This window comes from Hyla sarda, chromosome 11 (assembly GCF_029499605.1).
Source record: "Hyla sarda isolate aHylSar1 chromosome 11, aHylSar1.hap1, whole genome shotgun sequence".
Classification (NCBI taxonomy): domain Eukaryota; kingdom Metazoa; phylum Chordata; class Amphibia; order Anura; family Hylidae; genus Hyla; species Hyla sarda.
The window spans coordinates 100,301,334-100,321,481 of NC_079199.1; the positions used below are offsets into that span (position 1 = coordinate 100,301,334).

General features: G+C 43.5%; 1 protein-coding gene and 1 long non-coding RNA gene across 9 annotated transcripts in view; one reads left to right on the forward strand and one right to left on the reverse strand.

Moving 5' to 3' along the window:
• Positions 1-20,148, forward strand: part of MEF2D (myocyte enhancer factor 2D) — a 211,149-nt gene that overhangs the window by 177,955 nt on the left and 13,046 nt on the right. For all 8 annotated transcript variants that reach the window (XM_056546376.1, XM_056546368.1, XM_056546372.1 and 5 more), the window contains 4 exons: positions 8,094-8,231; positions 10,344-10,554; positions 12,627-12,683; positions 18,787-18,977. In XM_056546376.1, the coding sequence (XP_056402351.1) occupies positions 8,094-8,231; positions 10,344-10,554; positions 12,627-12,683; positions 18,787-18,977 (597 nt within the window). The remainder of the gene's footprint in view (positions 1-8,093; positions 8,232-10,343; positions 10,555-12,626; positions 12,684-18,786; positions 18,978-20,148) is intronic.
• Positions 2,696-20,148, reverse strand: part of LOC130295539 (uncharacterized) — an 84,616-nt gene continuing 67,163 nt past the window's right edge. Inside the window, exons 2-3 of the long non-coding RNA XR_008848892.1 lie at positions 4,132-4,365; positions 2,696-3,069 (exon numbers count right to left, since the gene is read on the reverse strand). This is a non-coding gene — a long non-coding RNA (uncharacterized LOC130295539). The remainder of the gene's footprint in view (positions 3,070-4,131; positions 4,366-20,148) is intronic.

Sequence of the window (20,148 nt, forward strand, 5' to 3'; positions counted from 1 at the left end):
GCTCACCCCACCCCCCACCTCTCCCTCCCTGACGCAGCCAGGAGGATCTCTGAGCTCCCTCTGGCAGCGACCGGGTTAATTACAGCTTTACCCTGCCAGCGACAGAGCGGGAATGGTCTTATCTTCATTTCTTTTTCATGAGGAGGCGCCGTTATCGAGCCACATGCGGGCGTCCTGCTGAAATCACAGCGCGGGGAGCAGACGCTCCGCCCCAAGACACATCTGGAGAATCTAATGGGTTTATCCTTCTCTTCCTATAGGACATGGAGGAGTCGTTCTGTTCTTCTCTTATTTGTCGCTAATGTGCGATATAAAGCGATAACGTAGACCCCCCCCCCCACCGGGAAGACCCTTTGTGAGGAGCAGGCCACATCCTGGCATAATGGCTGCCTCCACTGAAGAGAAATAATGATCCTCAGACATGGAGTACAATACATCCACATGATACTTCATGTCTCCCGGGGGTATTCAGCACTTCGTAAGGGATTGTAATGGCCATCTCCCAAAACAGCGCCACTCTACAACTCTGATCCATGGATTAAGTCAGGTACTGCGGCTCAGAACCGTTCGTACAGAGCAAAGTTGTAATACCACACGCAACCAACGTACAAGAGTGGCACTGTTGTCATAGTGCCCCTATAACCCACCAAACTAATGGGGTTGTATGTGATTTGAAAACATAACTCTGATCCATGGATTAAAGGGGTACTCCACTGCCTCAGCGTTCAGGACATTTTTTTCCAAATGCTTTGTGCGGAGGTTGTGACATCACGCCACGCCCCCTCAATGCAAGTCTATGGGAGGGGGCCGCCAGGCCCCCTCCCATAGACTTGCATTGAGGGGGCATGGTCGTGACGTCACGACCCCCGCACCCAGCATTCGGAAAACAAAATGTTCCCAACACTGGGGCAGTGGAGTACCCCTTTAAGTCGGATACTTCAGCTCAGGACTGTTCAAATGGAACAGAAATATGTTTAATTAAAGGGGTACTCTGCTGGAGGAATTTTTTATTTTTTATCAACTGGTGCCAGAAGGTTAAACAGGCATGTAAATTACTTCTATTTAAAAAATCATAATCCTTCCAGTACTTATCAGCTGCTGTGTGCTCCACAGGAAGTTCTTTTCTTCTTGGATTTCCTTTCTGTCGGACCACAGTGCTCTCTGCTGACACCTATGTCCGTGTCAGGAACTGTCCAGAGCAGGAGAGGTTTACTATGGGGATTTCGACAGTTCCTGACACGGACAGAGGTGTCAGCAGAGAGCACTGTGGTCAGACAGAAAAGAAATTCAACTTCCTCTGGATCATACAGCAGCTGATACGTACTGGAAGGATTAAGATTTTTTAATAGAAGTAGTTTACAAATCTGTTTAACTTTCTGGCACCAGTTGATTTAAAGAAAAAGTTTTCCAGCAGAGTACCCCTTTAACAATCAAATACAACCCCAGTTTGGTGGAGTATAAAGGCACATTTGGCATTATGACAACAGCGCCACTTTTGCGTGTTGGCGGTGTGTGGTATTACAACTTTCCTCCTTTTGAAAGGCACTGCAGCTCGGGGCCAAGCTTTAACCCACGGATAAGAGTTGTGTTTGAAAATCACATTCAACACCATTAATTTGGAGGAGGAAACGGGCACATCTGACATTATAAAAACAGCGCCACTTTTGTTCTGTTGGTTGCATGTGGTATTGCAGCTAAGTCCCACATGAATGGTTTAGAGCTGGAGTACCCGACTTAGCCCATGGATAAGAGTTGCATTTGAAAGTCTTATACAACCCCATTAGTTTGGTGGAGAATAGGGGCGCATCCGGCATTATGACAACAGCGCCAGTCTTGCGTTTTGGCTGTGTGTGGTATTACAACTCTAAAAATGTCTGAGGAGATCTATGTGGGGAACTATGAATCTGAACTATCAGGTCACGTGACTCTTAATGTGCCAAGCAAGTACACCCCTCCCTAAAGATGATATTTCCATGAAGAACATGAATAACCCAATTTTGTGCCCTCTACCCCTCGGCGTGGCGGTAACACAGGTGGCACTCTTTTTGTGGTTTTTGAGGCCTCTTATAATGTTACCATGTACCAAGGTAACCCCCTTCCCCCCCTTTTTTTTAACTCTATACCAGTGTTTCACAATTAGGGTGCCTCCAGCTGTTGCAAAACTACAACTCCCAGCATGCCCGGACAGCCTTTGGCTGTCCGGGCATGCTGGGAATTGTAGTTTTGCAACAGCTGGAGGCACCCTGATTGGGAAACACTGTTCTAGTAAGTTTTATATGTCACCCTCAGACCTGGATTCACAGCTTACACTGCTCGATAATGTCTTCCATGCTGCTGCAGCTTCTGAGGGTTTTACTAAATGCTGGGAGTTTTAGGTTTGCAACAGCTGGAGGCACCCTGATTGGGAAACACTGTTCAAGTTTTATATGTCACCCTCAGACCTGGATTCACAGCCTACACTGCTCAATAATGTCTTCCATGCTGCTGCAGCTTCTTAGGGTTTTGCTACATGTTGGGAGTTGTAGGTTTGCAACAGCTGGAGGCACCCTGATTGGGAAACACAGTTCTAGTAAGTTTTATATGTCACCCTCAGACCTGAATTCACAGCTTACACTGCTCGATAATGTCTTCCGTGCTACTGCAGTTTCTGAGGGTTTTACTAAATGCTGGGAATTGTAGGTTTGCAACAGCTGGAGGCACCCTGATTGGTAAAAACACTGAAGCAGCTCAAGACTAAATGCTCTGCACAGTCTGCCCTTCTGGGACCTGTAGTCCTGCACGTGTTGTGCCATGGAAATATTAACGTTAGGACAATATTAATTTTGTAAGGCCAAGAAAAATTGATAAATATTTCCAGTTATTTTTATTCATTTTATTTGTTTTATTGTATTGGGCACAGTAACCGGAGGAAATATTTAAAGAAGATTTGGGGATTTTCTTGTTGATTCTCTCTAAATAAAGATTCTCTCGGGCCAGTTGGTTTATAGCACAGGAGCCGCATTCATCTCTGGGGTTTGTTTGTTTTTTGGTGCAGATTGTGTATAAGTGAGAGTGCCCATTCAGGCTGTCCTGTAAAGAAGGAATGGAATCTGTGCTCTGTAATAGAACAGCACCCCCAGAGGCTATATTTGAAATAACAACACTAATACTTGATCAGAGATTCAGAAATGTGGGAGAATTGTATACACTGAGAATATACCAGTCATCTACATAGGAAAGGTGTGGTGTGTTAAAGCTGGCTGGTGACCAGCAGAATAGTAAGTGCAGCTGTGGAGTATAATATAGGATATACCACAGGATCAGTACAGGATAAGTAATGTAATGTATGTACACAGTGACCTCCACCAGCAGAATAGTGAGTACAGCTCTGGAGTATAATACAGGATATACCGCAGGATCAGTACAGGATAAGTAATGTAATGTATGTACATAGTGACCTCCACCAGCAGAATAGTGAGTACAGCTCTGGAGTATAATACAGGATATAACTCAGGATCAGTACAGGATAAGTAATGTAATGTATGTACACAGTGACCTCACCAGCAGAATAGTGAGTACAGCTCTGGAGTATAATACAGGATATGACTCAGGATCAGTACAGGATAAGTAATGTAATGTATGTACACAGTGACCTCACCAGCAGAATAGTGAGTACAGCTCTGGAGTATAATACAGGATGTAACTCTGGATCAGTACAGGATAAGTAATGTATGTACACAGTGACCCCTCCAGCAGAATAGTGAGTACAGCTCTGGAGTATACAGTGTGTATCTCAGGATCAGTACAGGATAAGTAATGTAATGTATGTACACAGTGACTCCACCAGCAGAATAGTGAGTACAGCTCTGGAGTATAATACAGGATAAAACTCAGGATCAGTACAGGATAAGTAATGTAATGTATGTACACAGTGACCTCACCAGCAGAATAGTGAGTACAGCTCTGGAGTATAATACAGGATATAACTCAGGATCAGTAGAGGATAAGTAATGTAATGTATGTACACAGTGACCTCACCAGCAGAATAGTGAGTACAGCTCTGGAGTATAATACAGGATAAGTAATGTAATGTGTGTATACAGTGACCCCACCCTATGTATATGTAGAACAGTGCACTACATAAGGACATACCCTTTAACATCATTTAGCTCAGAGGTTTCTCTCCGTTCCGGTTTAGTATTCGCTCGCACCTGCCTGAAGGACTCAATTCTGAGTAGTGTAGAAATTAGCGAGTGCACGTGGGGCTGAGCGGCTGAGCACACGGAGGCGGCTTGTCACCTGAGAGACTTCCTTAGCGCTGTTCTTATGACTTCAGCAGATGTCCCAGGTCCATATGGCCGACGTGCTTGGTGTGCGCTTATGCGGCTGAAATGAGAAAATATGTTCACTTTGCAGTCTGTTGTGATTCTCAGCTGTTCGATTTGGAGGATGAGATATATATTAATATATATATATATATATATATATATATATGAAAATATATATATAATTAATAAAAAATAAATAATAAATATATATATATATATATATATATATATATATATATGTACATACATATTCTTTACAGCAGAATACGACTCCGTTACAGGGTGATGCCTAGCTTTATACCAGCCACGGGTGTCACTGCATGACCTAGAAGATGTGCCCTTCAGGAAGCTGGAAAAGCTGGGTGGCAGCCATTTTTTTCCGATTTTTAATATAGGGTTTAAGGACACGTCCCACTAGGGGTATGGGCATTCGGGGCAGCAGGAGAAAAAAATAATAAACAAAAATGTTTTGTTGTGTTCGTCAGAAACTTTTCACTTTGAGCCAGAGTACATCCTGCCCAGATGCCCAGACACGGAAAGCAGGATCTTGGTATCCTAAGTGCACATGAGGCGAGCCGAGCACCCGCTCATAAAAATCCTAAATGCATTTAATCGCCATTTGCACTCTACTTAAATGCTGGGTCACAAGCAACAGGAAACCATTAGAAGATTTTAAGAGATTCCGTGACTGCCATTTAACGTTGGCATTGCCAGGACGCCCTATAAATCTTATCCTGTAGAGCCCCCTACATGCCAGGAGGGGATAGCTGTGCCGCAGTTTTTCTAAGGCAGCATTTTCCCAACCAGGGTGCCTCCAGCTGTTGCAAAACTACAACTCTCAGCATGCCCGGACAGCCGGAGGCTGTCCGGGCATGCTGGGAGTTGTTGTTTTGCAACAGCTGGAGGCCCCATGGTTTAGAAGTAGAAGGATTTAAGGACTTGATGCTGCCGAGTCCTAGACTGGTGATGCTGGCATATACCCTGGCATTGTCCATACATGGCATTAAGCGCACCACACCCTAAATTTAGGAAAAATCTCTGTGAGCTTTTTTTTATTTTTATTCTTTATTCCACCATTTCTGAACCCAGGAAAGTTGGATGACATCCAGACAAGGGGAAGTCTTGGAAATGTGGATAAGTGGGCGTCAGTCAATGACAGAAAAGAAGCTCCGACAAGAGTGGGAGCATTGATGAAGCACCTTCCGCCTCTGGCCAACTGCAACAACCAATATGGCCACCGTCACAGCTCAACCATTTATTTTATTTTTTTAATAAAATCCAGGGAATTTTTTTTTTTTTCTTGATTACTCGCCCAATAGGTGGCGCTGCTTTATTTACTAATTATATTATTGAACTTATTTTGTTTAAAATTTATTTTATTTAACATTTAATATTATTTTTGTAAATTCAAAATTATTTTATTTAAAAACTTTTTTTCCCCCTCCTTTAGGAGGGCATAGGGTAGGGTAGCATAGGGTAGCGTTGCTTTATTTCCCCATTTTAATATTATTATTTTTTATTTAACATTTAGATTATTTTTGTAATTTCAAACTAATTTATCTTCTTTTTCTTGATTGCTAGCCCAATAGGCGGCGCTGCTTTATTTACTAATTATAATATTGAACTTATTTTATTTAAAATTAATTTTATTTAACATTTAATATTTTTATAAATTCAAAATAATTTTTTATTTAAAAACTCTTTTTTTCCCTCCTTTAGTTGCTATCCCAATAGATAGTGTTGCTTTATTTCCCCATTTAAATATTTTTTTATTTAACATTAAGATTATTTTTGTAAATTCAAAGTATGGTAATTTATCTTCTTTTTCTTGGTTGCTAGCCCAATAGGTGGCGCTGCTTTATTAATTCATTATAATAATAATAATTTATTTAATTTAAAATGTCTTTTTTATTGAAAATTTTTATTATTTTTGAAAATTCAAAAGCATTTATTTGATTAAAAAAATTTTGTTCTTGGTTGCTAGCCCTAATAGGTGGTGCTGCTTTATTTACCCATGATAATATAAATTTATTTTACATATATTTTATTTAACATAAATACTATTTTTGTAAATTAAAATATATATATATATATATATATATATATATATATATATATATATATATATATATATATTTTTTTTTTTTTTTCATTTAAAAATCTGTTCTGCTTTATTTGCTCATTACAATATTACGGTAATTTATTTTATTACAAGCTTATTTTATTTAACAGTAATATTATTTTTGTAAATTTAAAATAATTTATTTGATTTTTATTAATTTTGAATTTGCAAAAATATTTTATATTCTACCTTTTTAAATTAATTGATATTCATAAAAAATTATTTTTTGCTCCATTGTTAGAGGTGTTTCGGTGCGAGCGGTGGACTCTAGACGCACTCCCCGTGGCTACAGACTGTCGCGTGTTTATTTTAAGACGTGTCTGCGAGTAAAAATAACCAAATTTACAGAATAAAGGGAAAAAAAGACGACAGCTGCGGAGCATTATTATTATTTTTTTTCAGTCAGCAAACGGTGCAAGAATTTATTGCAATTATGTATCTTGTCCCAACCGAGACGCTCTGCTGAGGCAGCGCCGAGACCGTCACATTTTTTTTAATTTTGTCTCCTAATTCATACATTATGTACAGGAGAAGCAATGGAGCAGAACTGCCCAGAGGGGCCCCAAACCCAAAATATCTCCCTGTGGAGTTGCCATTCAGCCCTATGACAACGCACCCTCTATTGAGGAAGGAATGGGGGCCAGCGATGGTTTGTTTAGCTCAGCCATGTTATTATATGTATATAAATCTATATGTCTGTATGTGGGGAGGGATACAATAAAGCTTGTTGAAATTGTCCAAAGACATATATTTAGGAGGGGAGTATTTTTTGGCACGCGGCCCGGCCGGATCACAGGTCATGATGTCTGGTGAAATTCCTCTAATCTGTCATTTACTAATCCAGAAGTTATCCATAAATAGTATTTGTGTTAATATTTGATATTTTGGTTCCCTATTCTAGGCTCACCTGATAATCCTGAATATCTGATATAAAAGTCAAGTTTCAGGGCCCATTCACACTACGGAATCTCCACAGTCACCATTGACAACAAAGCAGTCGGTGCGGAACTCCGCCAACAAATGAACAAGAATGTTCCACAGCGGAAATTCTGCTATGTGCATGGGGCAGTAGAATCCCACTTTCTTCTATGGGATTCTGCGGTGCCATGCACACTGCAGAATTTCCTCTGCGCAACATTCTTGTTAATTTGTTGGCGGAGTTCAGCGCGGACTGCTTTGTCGTCATTGATGACAGCGGAGATTCCATATTGTGAACAGGCCCTTAAAATGACCATATGCATTAGATTGGGCTTGGCCAATAGTCTGTGTATGGGGTATCCTAACTCTTCTCCCATAGACATATATCTGGAGGAGAAAAAGACCAGCCATATTAGATTTTAACATGCCTGATACCTTTGTCCGGCATTCGCTTTGTCCCCTCTTTCCATTCAGAGTACATACACACTCGTCTGAGCAGAGCATGCATGTATATGTGAGGATCAGTAAAGAGGGCTGTCGGCCATAGCATGTCTCACTAGCTCATGGAGAAGTGATCAGTGATAGCTTAGTCATATATGATTTACCCCTACATACACATTTGTCTTCATTCATGTAGTCAACAAAATGGCCACCCCCTTTGAGACACTCTATGGTATTCATCCTTCCCCGTTGTCCCGGTGAGCGAAAGAGGCCCAGAGCTAAGCTTTTCCTGGTTGTGATTTCAGACATTAAGAAAGAAAGGTTTTAATGGGTGCGACAGCCCCGAACCGGACGGGGATGACTCCATTGACCAGAGCCCTCTCATGGAAGACAAATATCGCAAAGCCAGCGAGGACTTGGATATTCTATTCAAACGCTATGGTGTAAGTACCCGAACGCTGACAACCGCTCTTCATCTCTCTTTTTTTTCTTCTTCTTCTCTTTCTTCCTTTTTGTTTGTTCCTCGTTCCCACCATCCCTGGGGAAAAAAATATATGGAAAAAAATTATATATAAAAAAAAAAAAAAAAAAACAGGCGCTGAACAAGAAGCACAGGGAGTACGAGAGCCCGGACGCAGACGAGGTGTTTGCGCTGACTCCGCAGACTGAGGAGAAATATAAAAAGATTGACGAGGAGTTTGATAAAATGATGCAGAGTTATAGACTCGCAGTGAGTACCGCGGGGGAGGGAGCCACAGGCCAAAGCAGCACTGCACGTTCTGAGGCCCGGCGCCAACCAACATGGCGGTGTTACGCAACCGGTGTGCCTCATTCTGTGGCAAAACTAAAACTCTCAGCATGTGAGCCAACGGCTATTCAGGCTTGCTGGGAGTTGTAGTTTTGCAACAGCCGGCGTTTGGAAAGCCAACTGGGGACCAAGGAGTGTACAAGCCTCACTCCTCCCTGCAAACCCCCCAATATCCTATTCCCTTGTATATCACAGTCTCTATGGCAACCAGAGAATTTTAGTCCGGCTGAGAGAAGAGTCGCTGTTATGGTGGGGTCCTCCTTTGCGGTCAGCTGACTACCCGATCCTGCCACAAAGAGCCAAGTCAACTCAACATCACCAGATAACTCCTTATGTTAATTGTTGTCACTTTCATTTCCAATTGTTCGGCTTTCATTTTCCTGTTGCCATAGAGACCATTGATGGCTATTACATTATATGGGCTAACACTATATAACCTGATTGGATGGCGGAGGCAATAGGTGATGCCATCTTGCCAAGTGGCCAATTACTTTCCCGTATACTAACTGCTACGCATCTGTAGCTGTAGTCGTTGACCACTGTTTTAGCCATTTTGTACCCTCTGGTGCATTATCGGCCACCCCCGGCCCTACGACATGCAAATTTAATAAAGCCCCAAATTATACAAGCCCATGAGTTCTCGTCTATATGGGTGACTATTAATGTGGCCGCCACTAGAGCTGCAATGGTGGGAAAGATGAAGGCCCAGCCCCGAAAAAGTGGTGGCGTTGTGGGCAGGTTGAGCAGAAAGGGCCAAACAGGAACCTGCAGTGCTGCTTCATGTAAATGTAGAACCTAACCCTCCATCTTTGGGGTCAGTCAGAAGCCCCATCCCGGAGCTGAGGGGTTATGGGATCTTGGGGTGTGCTCTTGCATGGCTCTGCTTACTTGGCCTTGGTTACCTCACATAAGGAACAGTTATATGGCAGTCCGAGCCTCCATTACCCACACACAACAGAGTCGTCCATTTTGTCAACCGTTGCTCCTTAGAGCTTTAGACATCTGATCCAAATATTTGGCTCCAAAATGGCTGCCTCTGTTATGTACCGGAGATTAGTGAGCCTTAATACAATAGACCAGTGTATCCCCACCTATGGCTCTCCAGCCGTTGCCTAGCATGATGGGAGTTGTAGTTCAGCAACAGCTGGAGAGCCACCGGCTGGGAAACGCTGAACTAGATTAATGAGGTATGAGTAGTCAGGGTTTTCAATAAAATGGCCGCCAACTATTTAGTCCCTATTATTAACACATAACTAAGCCCATAACCATCGTCGTGTGTGATTTGGCTTTTTTTTTTTTGCCAGCTAAAAGTTCCAAACTGGTTTCCATAACAACTCCCTTTTAACCGTAGGGCAGACGCTGGCGCCATCTTGAATCGTTACCTCAAAGGATAAAATAGCTGCCCCTCAGTTCATCATCTGATGTTTCCCCTCCTCCTAATGCATGATTTTATACAGTTGCTGTGTGATGATGATGATGATGCAGGGTTTGGGCGTAGACGCCGTGTGTACCCGCTCATTGTACTGTAAATGAGTAATTCTGTAGAACTGACCAAACTCACGGTGTGCGAGTGTGATGAAAGTTGTGGAAACTGGTGCATGGGGCAAGGGCGGCGTAACCAGTGGCAACCTGCAAGATGAGTTGCTATGGGTTACGCCACCGCTCCCTGGCATCAGTTATGAGTAGGCACCTATAACATGGTGTGGGGCGGTTGCTGACGCTCTCTAATTGGTTCTTGTGTCTTCAGTCTGCAGTTCCTGCACCGAATTTTCCTATGCCAGTTACTGTACCTGTGTCCAATCAGAATACACTGCAGTTCAGCAACCCCGGGGGGTCTCTGGTCACACAGTCTCTGATGACGGCCTCGCTCACAGACCCCCGGCTCCTGTCGCCGCAGCCGCCTAATCTACAGAGGAACACAGTGTCTCCAGTGCTACCTCAGAGGCCAGCCAGTGCAGGTGAGTGTGTACCAGCTGCCACGTATTTGTGGTACTACCACTGCCCTGACTGCCACGTATGCATAGTACTACCAGTGTCACCTATGTATAGTAATACCACTGCCCAGACTGCCACGTATGCATAGTACTACCACAGCCCAGACAGCCTCTTATGCATCGTACTACCAGTGTCACCTATGTATAGTACTACCACTGCCCAGAAAGCCACGTATGCATAGTACTACCAGTGTCACCTATGTATAGTAATACCACTGCCCAGACAGCCACGTATGTATAGTACTACCAGTGTCACCTATGTATAGTAATACCACTGCCCTGACAGCCTTGTATGCATAGTACTACCAGTGTCACCTATGTAAAGTAATACCACTGCCCAGACAGCCGCGTATGTATAGTACTACCACTGCCACCTATGTATAGTACTACCACTGCCACCTACGTGTAGCACTTCTATTACCCAGTCTGTTACCTTTCAGCATTGCTACAGCTGACCCATTGCCATGCATATATGGTGCTACTACCCTGACTGGCACTCGTGTGTAATATTGCTTAATGCCCTACCTGATATAGTACTTAGTACTTACTGTGCCCTCACTGATATAGTACTTACTGTGCCCTCACTGATATAGTACTTACTGTGCCCTCGCTGATATAGTACTTACTGTGCCCTCACTGATATAGTACTTAGTACTTACTGTGCCCTCACTGATATAGTACTTAGTACTTACTGTGCCCTCACTGATATAGTACTTACTGTGCCCTCACTGATATAGTACTTAGTACTTACTGTGCCCTCACTGATATAGTACTTACTGTGCCCTCACTGATATAGTACTTACTGTGCCCTCACTGATATAGTACTTACTGTGCCCTCACTGATATAGTACTTAGCGCTTACGGTGCCCTCACTGATATAGTACTTACTGTGCCCTCACTGATATAGTACTTACTGTGCCCTCACTGATATAGTACTTAGCGCTTACGGTGCCCTCACTGATATAGTACTTACTGTGCCCTCACTGATATAGTACTTACTGTGCCCTCACTGATATAGTACTTACTGTGCCCTCACTGATATAGTACTTCCTGTGCCCTCACTGATATACTACTTACGGTGCCCTCACTGATATAGTACTTACGGTGCCCTCACTGATATAGTACTTACGGTGCCCTCACTGATATAGTACTTACGGTGCCCTCACTGATATAGTACTTACTGTGCCCTCACTGATATAGTACTTACTGTGCCCTCACTGATATTGTACTTCCTGTGCCCTCACTGATATAGTACTTCCGGTGCCCTCACTGATATAGTACTTCCTGTGCCCTCACTGATATAGTACTTCCTGTGCCCTCACTGATATAGTACTTCCTGTGCCCTCACTGATATAGTACTTCCTGTGCCCTCACTGATATAGTACTTCCTGTGCCCTCACTGATATAGTACTTCCTGTGCCCTCACTGATATAGTACTTCCTGTGCCCTCACTGATATAGTACTTCCTGTGCCCTCACTGATATAGTACTTACTGTGCCCTCACTGATATAGTACTTCCTGTGCCCTCACTGATATAGTACTTCCTGTGCCCTCACTGAGATAGTACTTCCTGTGCCCTCACTGAGATAGTACTTCCTGTGCCCTCACTGAGATAGTACTTCCTGTGCCCTCACTGAGATAGTACTTCCTGTGCCCTCACTGAGATAGTACTTCCTGTGCCCTCACTGAGATAGTACTTACGGTGCCCTCACTGAGATAGTACTTACGGTGCCCTCACTGAGATAGTACTTACGGTGCCCTCACTAGCATCCATTGCGGTGTAGTACCTGTTCATTGCCGCGCGTGTAGTGCTTTATTAATATAGTAGCCGTTCTTTTTGTCACGCGTTATACCGCACTGTTGTTCTCCGCACTCATGCCTCTAACTCTCTTGCACAGTACTCTCGCCATCTCTCATCTGTTATGCACAGTATTACTTCCCCCCATATAACTATCGCACAGTACTGCAAGTTCTATTACTCTTTGCTACAATTTTTGTTCTATACTTTTATTGACCCGCTCTCTTTGTATTTGCAGGAGCGATGCTCGGGGGAGACCTTAACAATTCTAATGGAACCTGTCCAAGCCCCGTAGGTGAGTGCGGCGCCGCTGATCCCTCACTGTTCGGCATGGTGGGTGGTTTTAGGTTTTACTAAGCTGACAACAGGATTCGGTGTTTGCAGTGTGTTCTGCCCATTTGCCCACAGGATATCCCAGTGACAGCGCAGTGTCTGTCTTTGTGTTTTTCTGGGTGGTCCTGGGTGGACTCTATATTTTCTTTTCTTTTTTTCCTTTTTTTTTATTATATTTTCCCTGACCCATGCCAGTACTCACAGGGGACACACACCTCATTAGATGTGGTGCGTCCTGTTAAAGGAGACCTAGCGGAATAACGGTAATAAGGCCCTTTAGTGAACATTAAGAATGTGAAATCCGTTTCTTAATATCTCATTCTTAGGCTGAGTTATGATTCATTAAAAAAAAATTACAGGCCTGAGGCTGCACTACTGAGACATTCTCATGACCGTTTGTCCTCTTCTAGTTGCTGTCCATTGCAGTGTTTCCCAACCAGGGTGCCTCCAGCTGTTGCCAAACTACAACTCCCAGCATGCCCGGACAGCCTTTGGCTGTCCGGGCATGCTGGGAGTTGTAGTTTGGCAACAGCTGGAGGCACCCTGGTTGGGAAACACTGGTCCGTTGTGACATTTTTATGGAGGCCATGTGCAGATACAGAAGTCACAACATCTTTATGACAACACTGTACACAAAAGGAGACATTTTGCCATTAGAACTCTTAGTAGTGCAGCCTCAGGCTTTGGGCCTGTAAATTCAAAGGATTATATCTCAGCCTAGGAATAAGATATTAAGAAACAGTTTCCACATTCTTAAAGGGGTACTCCGGGGGGAAAACTTTTTTTTTTTTTTTTTTTAACAACTGGTGCCAGAAAGTTAAACAGATTTGTAAATTACTTCTATTAAAAAAATCTTAATCAATCCAGTACTTATTAGCTGCTTAATACTACAGAGGAAATTATTTTCTTTCTGGAACACAGTGCTCTCTGCTGACATCTCTGTCCATTTTAAGAACTGTCCAGAGTAGGAGAAAATCCCCATAGCAAACATATGCTGCTCTGGACAGTTCCTAAAATGGACAGAGGTGTCAGCAGAGAGCACTGTGCTCGTGATGTCAGCAGAGAGCTCTGTGTTCCAAAAAGAAAAGAATTTCCTCAGTAGTATACAGCAGCTAATAAGTACTGGAAGGATTAAGATTTTTTAATAGAAGTAATTTATAAATCTGTTTAACTTTCTGGCACCAGTTGATTTAAAAAAAAGTTTTCCACCGGAGTGCCCCTTTAAGGATCACTAAAAGTTCTGTTTCATTGTAATATTTTCTAGGGCACTGTTCCCCATCCTCCGGCTCTTCAGCTGTTGTCAAACTACAACTCCCAGCATGCAGTGTAGACATGCTGGGAATTGTAGTTTTATAGATGCTAGAGAGCCTCAGGTTGAAGAACGCTGGTCTAGGGGTCTCACTGTAGATGGCAGTACCTTATGAGGAGTTGCTGCCCTCCCCCACATTGGTATTGGGTCTTCGCTACCCTGATTGGTGTGTGTCAGAACGGGTAGGTGCCTCCATCTGGAGATCTGTTGACTGCTAGTGCTGGACTGTAGGTGCATTATGCCCGGGTATAAACGCGTTGGCACTGCCACCCACTATGTGCAGCATTTAAAGTAATAGTATACACAAATGGTGCCGCTGTTTTGTGCTAAATTATCATGGTGCCCGAACATGGCACAAAAACAATATAGCAGCAGGACCATGTAGCGCCTGCATATACAGTAGCATGTTCAGTTCAGGGAGGTATAGTATGTATAGGAATGCCCCCAGGGTACTCCACTGAACGTAGGGTGCGGGGGTCGTGTTGTCACGGCCACGCCCCTCGTTACATCACACCACTCCCCCTCAATGCAAGTCCATGGGAGGGGGCGTGGCATTCGCCACGCCCCCTCCCATGGACTTGCATTGAGTGGGCGTGATGTGACATCACGTAGGGAGTGTCCATGACATCACGACCCCCGCACCCAGCGTTGCAGGCAGTGGAGTACCCCTTTTAAAGGGGTACTCTGGTGGAAAACATTTTTTTTTTTAAATCAACTGTTGCCAGAAAGTTAAACAGATTTGTAAATGACTTCTATTAAAAAAAAATCTTTACCCTTCCAGTACTTTGTAGCAGCTGTATGCTACAGAGGAAATTCTTTTTCTTTTTGAATTTCAGAGTAGCATAGGTTTGCAATGGGGATTTTCTCCTGCTCTGGACGGTTCCTGATACGGGCATCAGGTGTCAGCAGAGAGCACTGTGGACAAGACAAAAAAGAAATTCAAAAAGAAAAAGAATTTCCTCTGTAGCATACAGCTGCTAATAAGTACTGGAAGGGTAAAGATTTTTTAATAGAAGTCATTTACAAATCTGTTTAACTTTCTGGCTACAGTTGATTTAAAAAAAAAAAAAAAAAAAATGTTTCCACCAGAGTACCCCTTTAAGGAGGGAATTGCTGGGAATCTCCAGCCGGCAATGCGTTTCCAAGCACGTTCCGGATGAGGCCCGGAATATTTGTAGTGTGCAGCAGAATCCCATTAAAAGCGATAGGAGGCTCTGTATTTCCCGGAGCTTAATTTAGCCAGGATAATACGTAGTGTGAATGAGCCCTTATAGTTTGCTCCAGGGATGCCCAGAAAATAACCATCTGCCATAGGTGACGCCATCTTTTTGTCTGGGCATCAAAGGGTTAGCTCTGAATTCCCTCACTTTGCCAGATGGACATTACACATAATTACGCTGCCGCTGTGATTAATATGATTTCATTAGCGTTATTAGATTTGATACAAACCCAGGCTCCCCTCCCCCCCCCTTTCCCCCTGGCACAGATGCCACGCCACTTTCACGGTGCTGTCTAAGGTGCTCAAGTCTTCTCTCCCTCTAATCATAATGGACACCGGTGTGCAGGTGACCTCCCTCATAGATGTCATGTGAATTTACACTGGTCGAGCGGCAACGTGATGCGATAGAAAAATAAAAATACATCCCGGCTGTAGCAGCAGCTGCCTGACATCTATGACATTGATCCAGTCAGTAACTGAGCGCTAATACCACATTTTTTAAGAGAGCGTTGGCGAGGCGCCTTCTCCCGTAAATCTTCCACCACAAAAATCCCATTGTGTGAATGTGACCTTAATGAGTTGTCATTCACTGACAGCAAGCGGAGATCTTGAAAACAGTAAAAAAAAAAAAAAAAAAAATGCAACCAGAACCACTATGTTTCCATTTCTCACTGTTTTCAAGATCTATGCTTGCTGTCAATGAATACAAATAAAAATCTCTTTCAAAGGGGTACTCTAGTGGAAAACATTTGTTTTTCAAATCCACTGGTGCCAGAAAGTTAAAAAAAAGATTTGTAAATGATTTCTGTATTATCTTAATCCTTCCAGGACTTATCAGCTGCTGTATGCTTCAAATGAAGTTGTGTAGTTCTCTCCAGTCTGACCACAGTGCTCTGTGCTGACACCTCTGTTCGAGTCAGGAACTGTCCAGAGCAGGAGAGGTTTGCTATGGGGGATTTGCTCCTATTCTGGACAGTTCCTGATACGGACAGAGGTGTCAGCAGAGAGCACTGTGATCACAACTTCCGTTGGAGTATACAGCAGCTGATAAGTACTGGAAGGGTTAATTATTTTTTTTAATAAGTAATTTAAGTAAATTACAAATCCGTCCTGGAGCCAGTTTAAAAAAAAATGAAATAATGAACATGTTTTGATGGATCCAGTCGGATATGCATTGCCGTCAATGGGGATATGACGCATGTCGGAGCGGTCCTAGTACGGACTGTCCTCCCAAAATTTCCCTGGGCGGACATTCTGTGGTGTGAATGCTTAGTGTAGAAAACTGTCCTTGTTTCCCATAGCAACCACCGCAGCTAAATCATGTTTAAGGGCCCATTCACACTATGTATTTTCCGAGCGGCACTCCGCTTTGAAAATCCAGTGCAGCAGCCACCCATCATTCTCAATTCACACTATGAAATTTCCGTGGGCGACGTCTCGTCGCGGAAAATAGGGACCCTAGACTCAGTCGGAAGTGTTCATTCCGCATGGAAATGCATTGCCGGCTATGGAAACGGCGCATTTCACTAGGATTCCCTAGTGTGAATAAGCCCTAAGGACTGTAAGCCTAAACCAGATGCCCATACAAACCTAGTACCTCTCACAGCAGAGGATTTGTTACAATTGCATCTGGTCTTTCACAACCCTGAAGGACAAGCTGGAGGAGTGATAGATTCAAGAGAGATCACCTACACCAGAAGACTTCCAGCTGTTGCAAAACTACAACTCCCAGCATGCCCGGACAGCCAACGGCTGTCCGGGCATGCTGGGAATTGTAGTTTTGCAACAGCTGGAAGCACCCTGGTTAGGAACCACTGCTCTATAGTGTCTGCATATGGATATATAAAGAAACAGTTTGTAGTGGGCTGGTGCAGTGTCCCAGTACAGATCAAGATACCTGGAACGTGTTGGTTGTTGGATAGCTGCACTGCGTTTTCTATGTGTCACTGCTATCGTTGATGTTGACTGTCCGAGCATGCTGGGAATTGCAGTTTTGCAACAGCTGGAAGCACCCTGGTTAGGAACCACTGCTCTATAGTGTCTGCATATGGATATATAAAGAAACTGTTTGTAGTGGGCTGGTGCAGTGTCCCAGTACAGATGAAGATACCTGGAACGTGTTGGTTGTTGGATAGCTGCAGTGCGTTTTCTACGTGTCACTGCTATCGTTGCTGTTGACTGTCCGGCATGCTGGGAGTTGTAGTTTTGCAACAGATGGCCGAGACCTAAGACCTATACCGATACTTTGGGGGAGACCTAATCAAGTGCTGAGGAAAAAGTCCACTAGTTGCCCATGGCAACCAATCAGATCGCTGCTTTCATTTTTCAGAGGCCTTTTTCGAAAGTGAAAGAAGCGATCTGATTGCTGGTTGCTATGGGCAACTGGTATATTTTGTTTTCCCCATGCAAAGCAGATGGGCAGCGTTACGTGCCCCAGGAAGAGGCGTTGTTATTATTTTAAGGGGGCGGAGTCATGTGTAAAGTCTGAATCCAATCCTGATTTTTTTTCCCCTTTTAAACAAAGCAAATTGTCACAAATTTTTTCTGCCCGATCTGCAAATTTTATGACCCCCCCCCCCCACCCCCCTTCTCTCCCGTCCGTGTAGAGGAGAAGCAGTGATGCACATAGGCAGCGGGAACCCCCGTCTGCCGTCCTCATCAGCTGTTGCAGATTTTGGCCGGGCTGGTTCTATGAATGTCACCTTTGACGTCACCCGGCATTCCTTACATTCTTCCTGCCCGCTGCAGGAAACTGGAGTAAGGCTTGTGCTGGAGGACCGTGAAGGGTCGGCCTCTCTCTCTCGCTCTGCGTACACACTTTAAACCCTTACCAGATTGGCGTGGTCACCGTCACCTCCCCCCTCCTGCGTAGGTTTAAAATAACAAGCCCCATGTAAACCCTATGAATAAAATGAGTTAAAAATTTAAAGGGGTATTCCAGAATTTTTTTTATATATATATATATCAACTGGCTCCAGATAGTTAAACAGATTTGTAAATTACTTCTATTAAAAAATCTTAATCCTTCCAGTACTTATGAGCTTCCAAAGTTAAGGTTGTTCTTTCCTGTCTAAGTCCCCTCTGATGACAGGTGTCTCGGGAAACGCCCAGTTTAGAAGCAAATCCCCATAGCAAACCTCTTCTAAACTGGGCGGTTCCCGAGACAGGTGTCATCAGAGAGGACTTAGACAGAAAAGAACAACCTTAACTTCAGAAGCTCATAAGTACTGAAAGGATTAAGATTTTTTAATAGAAGTAATTTACAAATCTGTTTAACTATCTGGAGCCAGTTGATATATATATAAAAAAATTTTTTCCTGGAATACCCCTTTAACTACAAGGATTTCTATACCATACAGCATTGGTTACCAAACTGTGCGTACCTCCAGTTGTTGCAAAACTACAACTCCCAGCATGCCCGGAGAGGAGTTGTAGTTTTGCAGCATCTATAGGTCCTTTTTTTTTCCCAATATGGCCGCCATTGTGTCACACAATCTATATCTTGTTTTTTTATTTTCTCCCCCTTCTCTTTTTCAGGCAACGGCTACATAAGCGCACGCGCCTCGCCGGGCCTCATACCGGTATCGAACGGAAACACCTTGGGCAAAATCCTCCCGGCCAAATCGCCGCCATCTCCATCCCAGAACAATCAGCTCGGAGCCAACAGCCGCAAACCGGACTTGCGCGTCATCACCTCACAAGGTGGCAAGGGGTTAATGCATCACTTGGTGAGTCGGAGGAGCCCTTATCCAGAATGCCGCTATGGGAAAACGAAGCGGCGAAACCGCGCCCTTGTGCAATTTTGTCACTGCACGTGGTTTCATCCGCATGTCATGGTGATTACTTTGTTACGCACCAATGTTTCCCAACCAGTGTGCCTCCAGCTGTTGCAAAACTACAACTCCCTGCATGCCCGGACAGCCGAAGGCATGCAGAGAGTTGTAGTTTTGCAACAGCTGGAGGCACACTGGTTGGGAAACACTGTAGAGGGAGAAAATTCTGATACCCTCCTGAGTCTCAGCATCTCTCTCCTCCTATATATACACCAAGATTATATGTAGTAAAGCAGGAGGTATGGGAATGTAACAATTAACGAGAATTTTTGTGATATGGAGTTGCCCTTTAAAGGGGTACTCCGGTGCAAATCTTTTTTTCTTTAAATCAACTGGTGCCAGAAAGTTGAACAAATTTGTAAATTACTTCTATTAAAAAAAATCTTAATCCTTCCAGTACTTATTAGCTGCTGAATACTACAGAGGAAATTCATTTCGGAACACAGAGCTCTTTGCTGACATCATGACCACAGTGCTCTCTGCTGACATCTCTGTCCATTTTAGGAACTGACCAGAGCAGCATATGTTTGCTATGGGGATTTTCTCCTACTCTGGACAGTTCCTAAAATGGACAGAGATGTCAGCAGAGAGCACTGTGGTCATGATGTCAGCAGAGAGCACTGTGCTCGTGATGTCAGCAGAGAGCTCTGTGTTTGAAAAAGAAAATAATTTCCTCTGTAGTATTCAGCAGCTAATTAGTACTGGAAGGATTAAGATTTTTTTTATAGAAGTAATTTACAAATCTGTTTAAAGGGGTTATCCAGGAAAAACTTTTTTTTTTATATATCAACTGGCTCCAGAAAGTTAAACAGATTTGTAAATTACTTCTATTAAAAAAATCTTAATCCTTTCAGTATTTATGAGCTGCTGAAGTTGAGTTGTTCTTTTCTATCTAAGTGCTCTCTGATGACACCTGTCTCGGGAACCGCCCAGTTTAGAAGCAAATCCCCATAGCAAACCTCTTTCTACTCTGTGCAGTTCCCGAGACAAGCAGAGATGTCAGCAGAGAGCACTGTTTCCAGGGAGAAAACAACAACTCAACTTCAGCAGCTGATAATTATTGAAA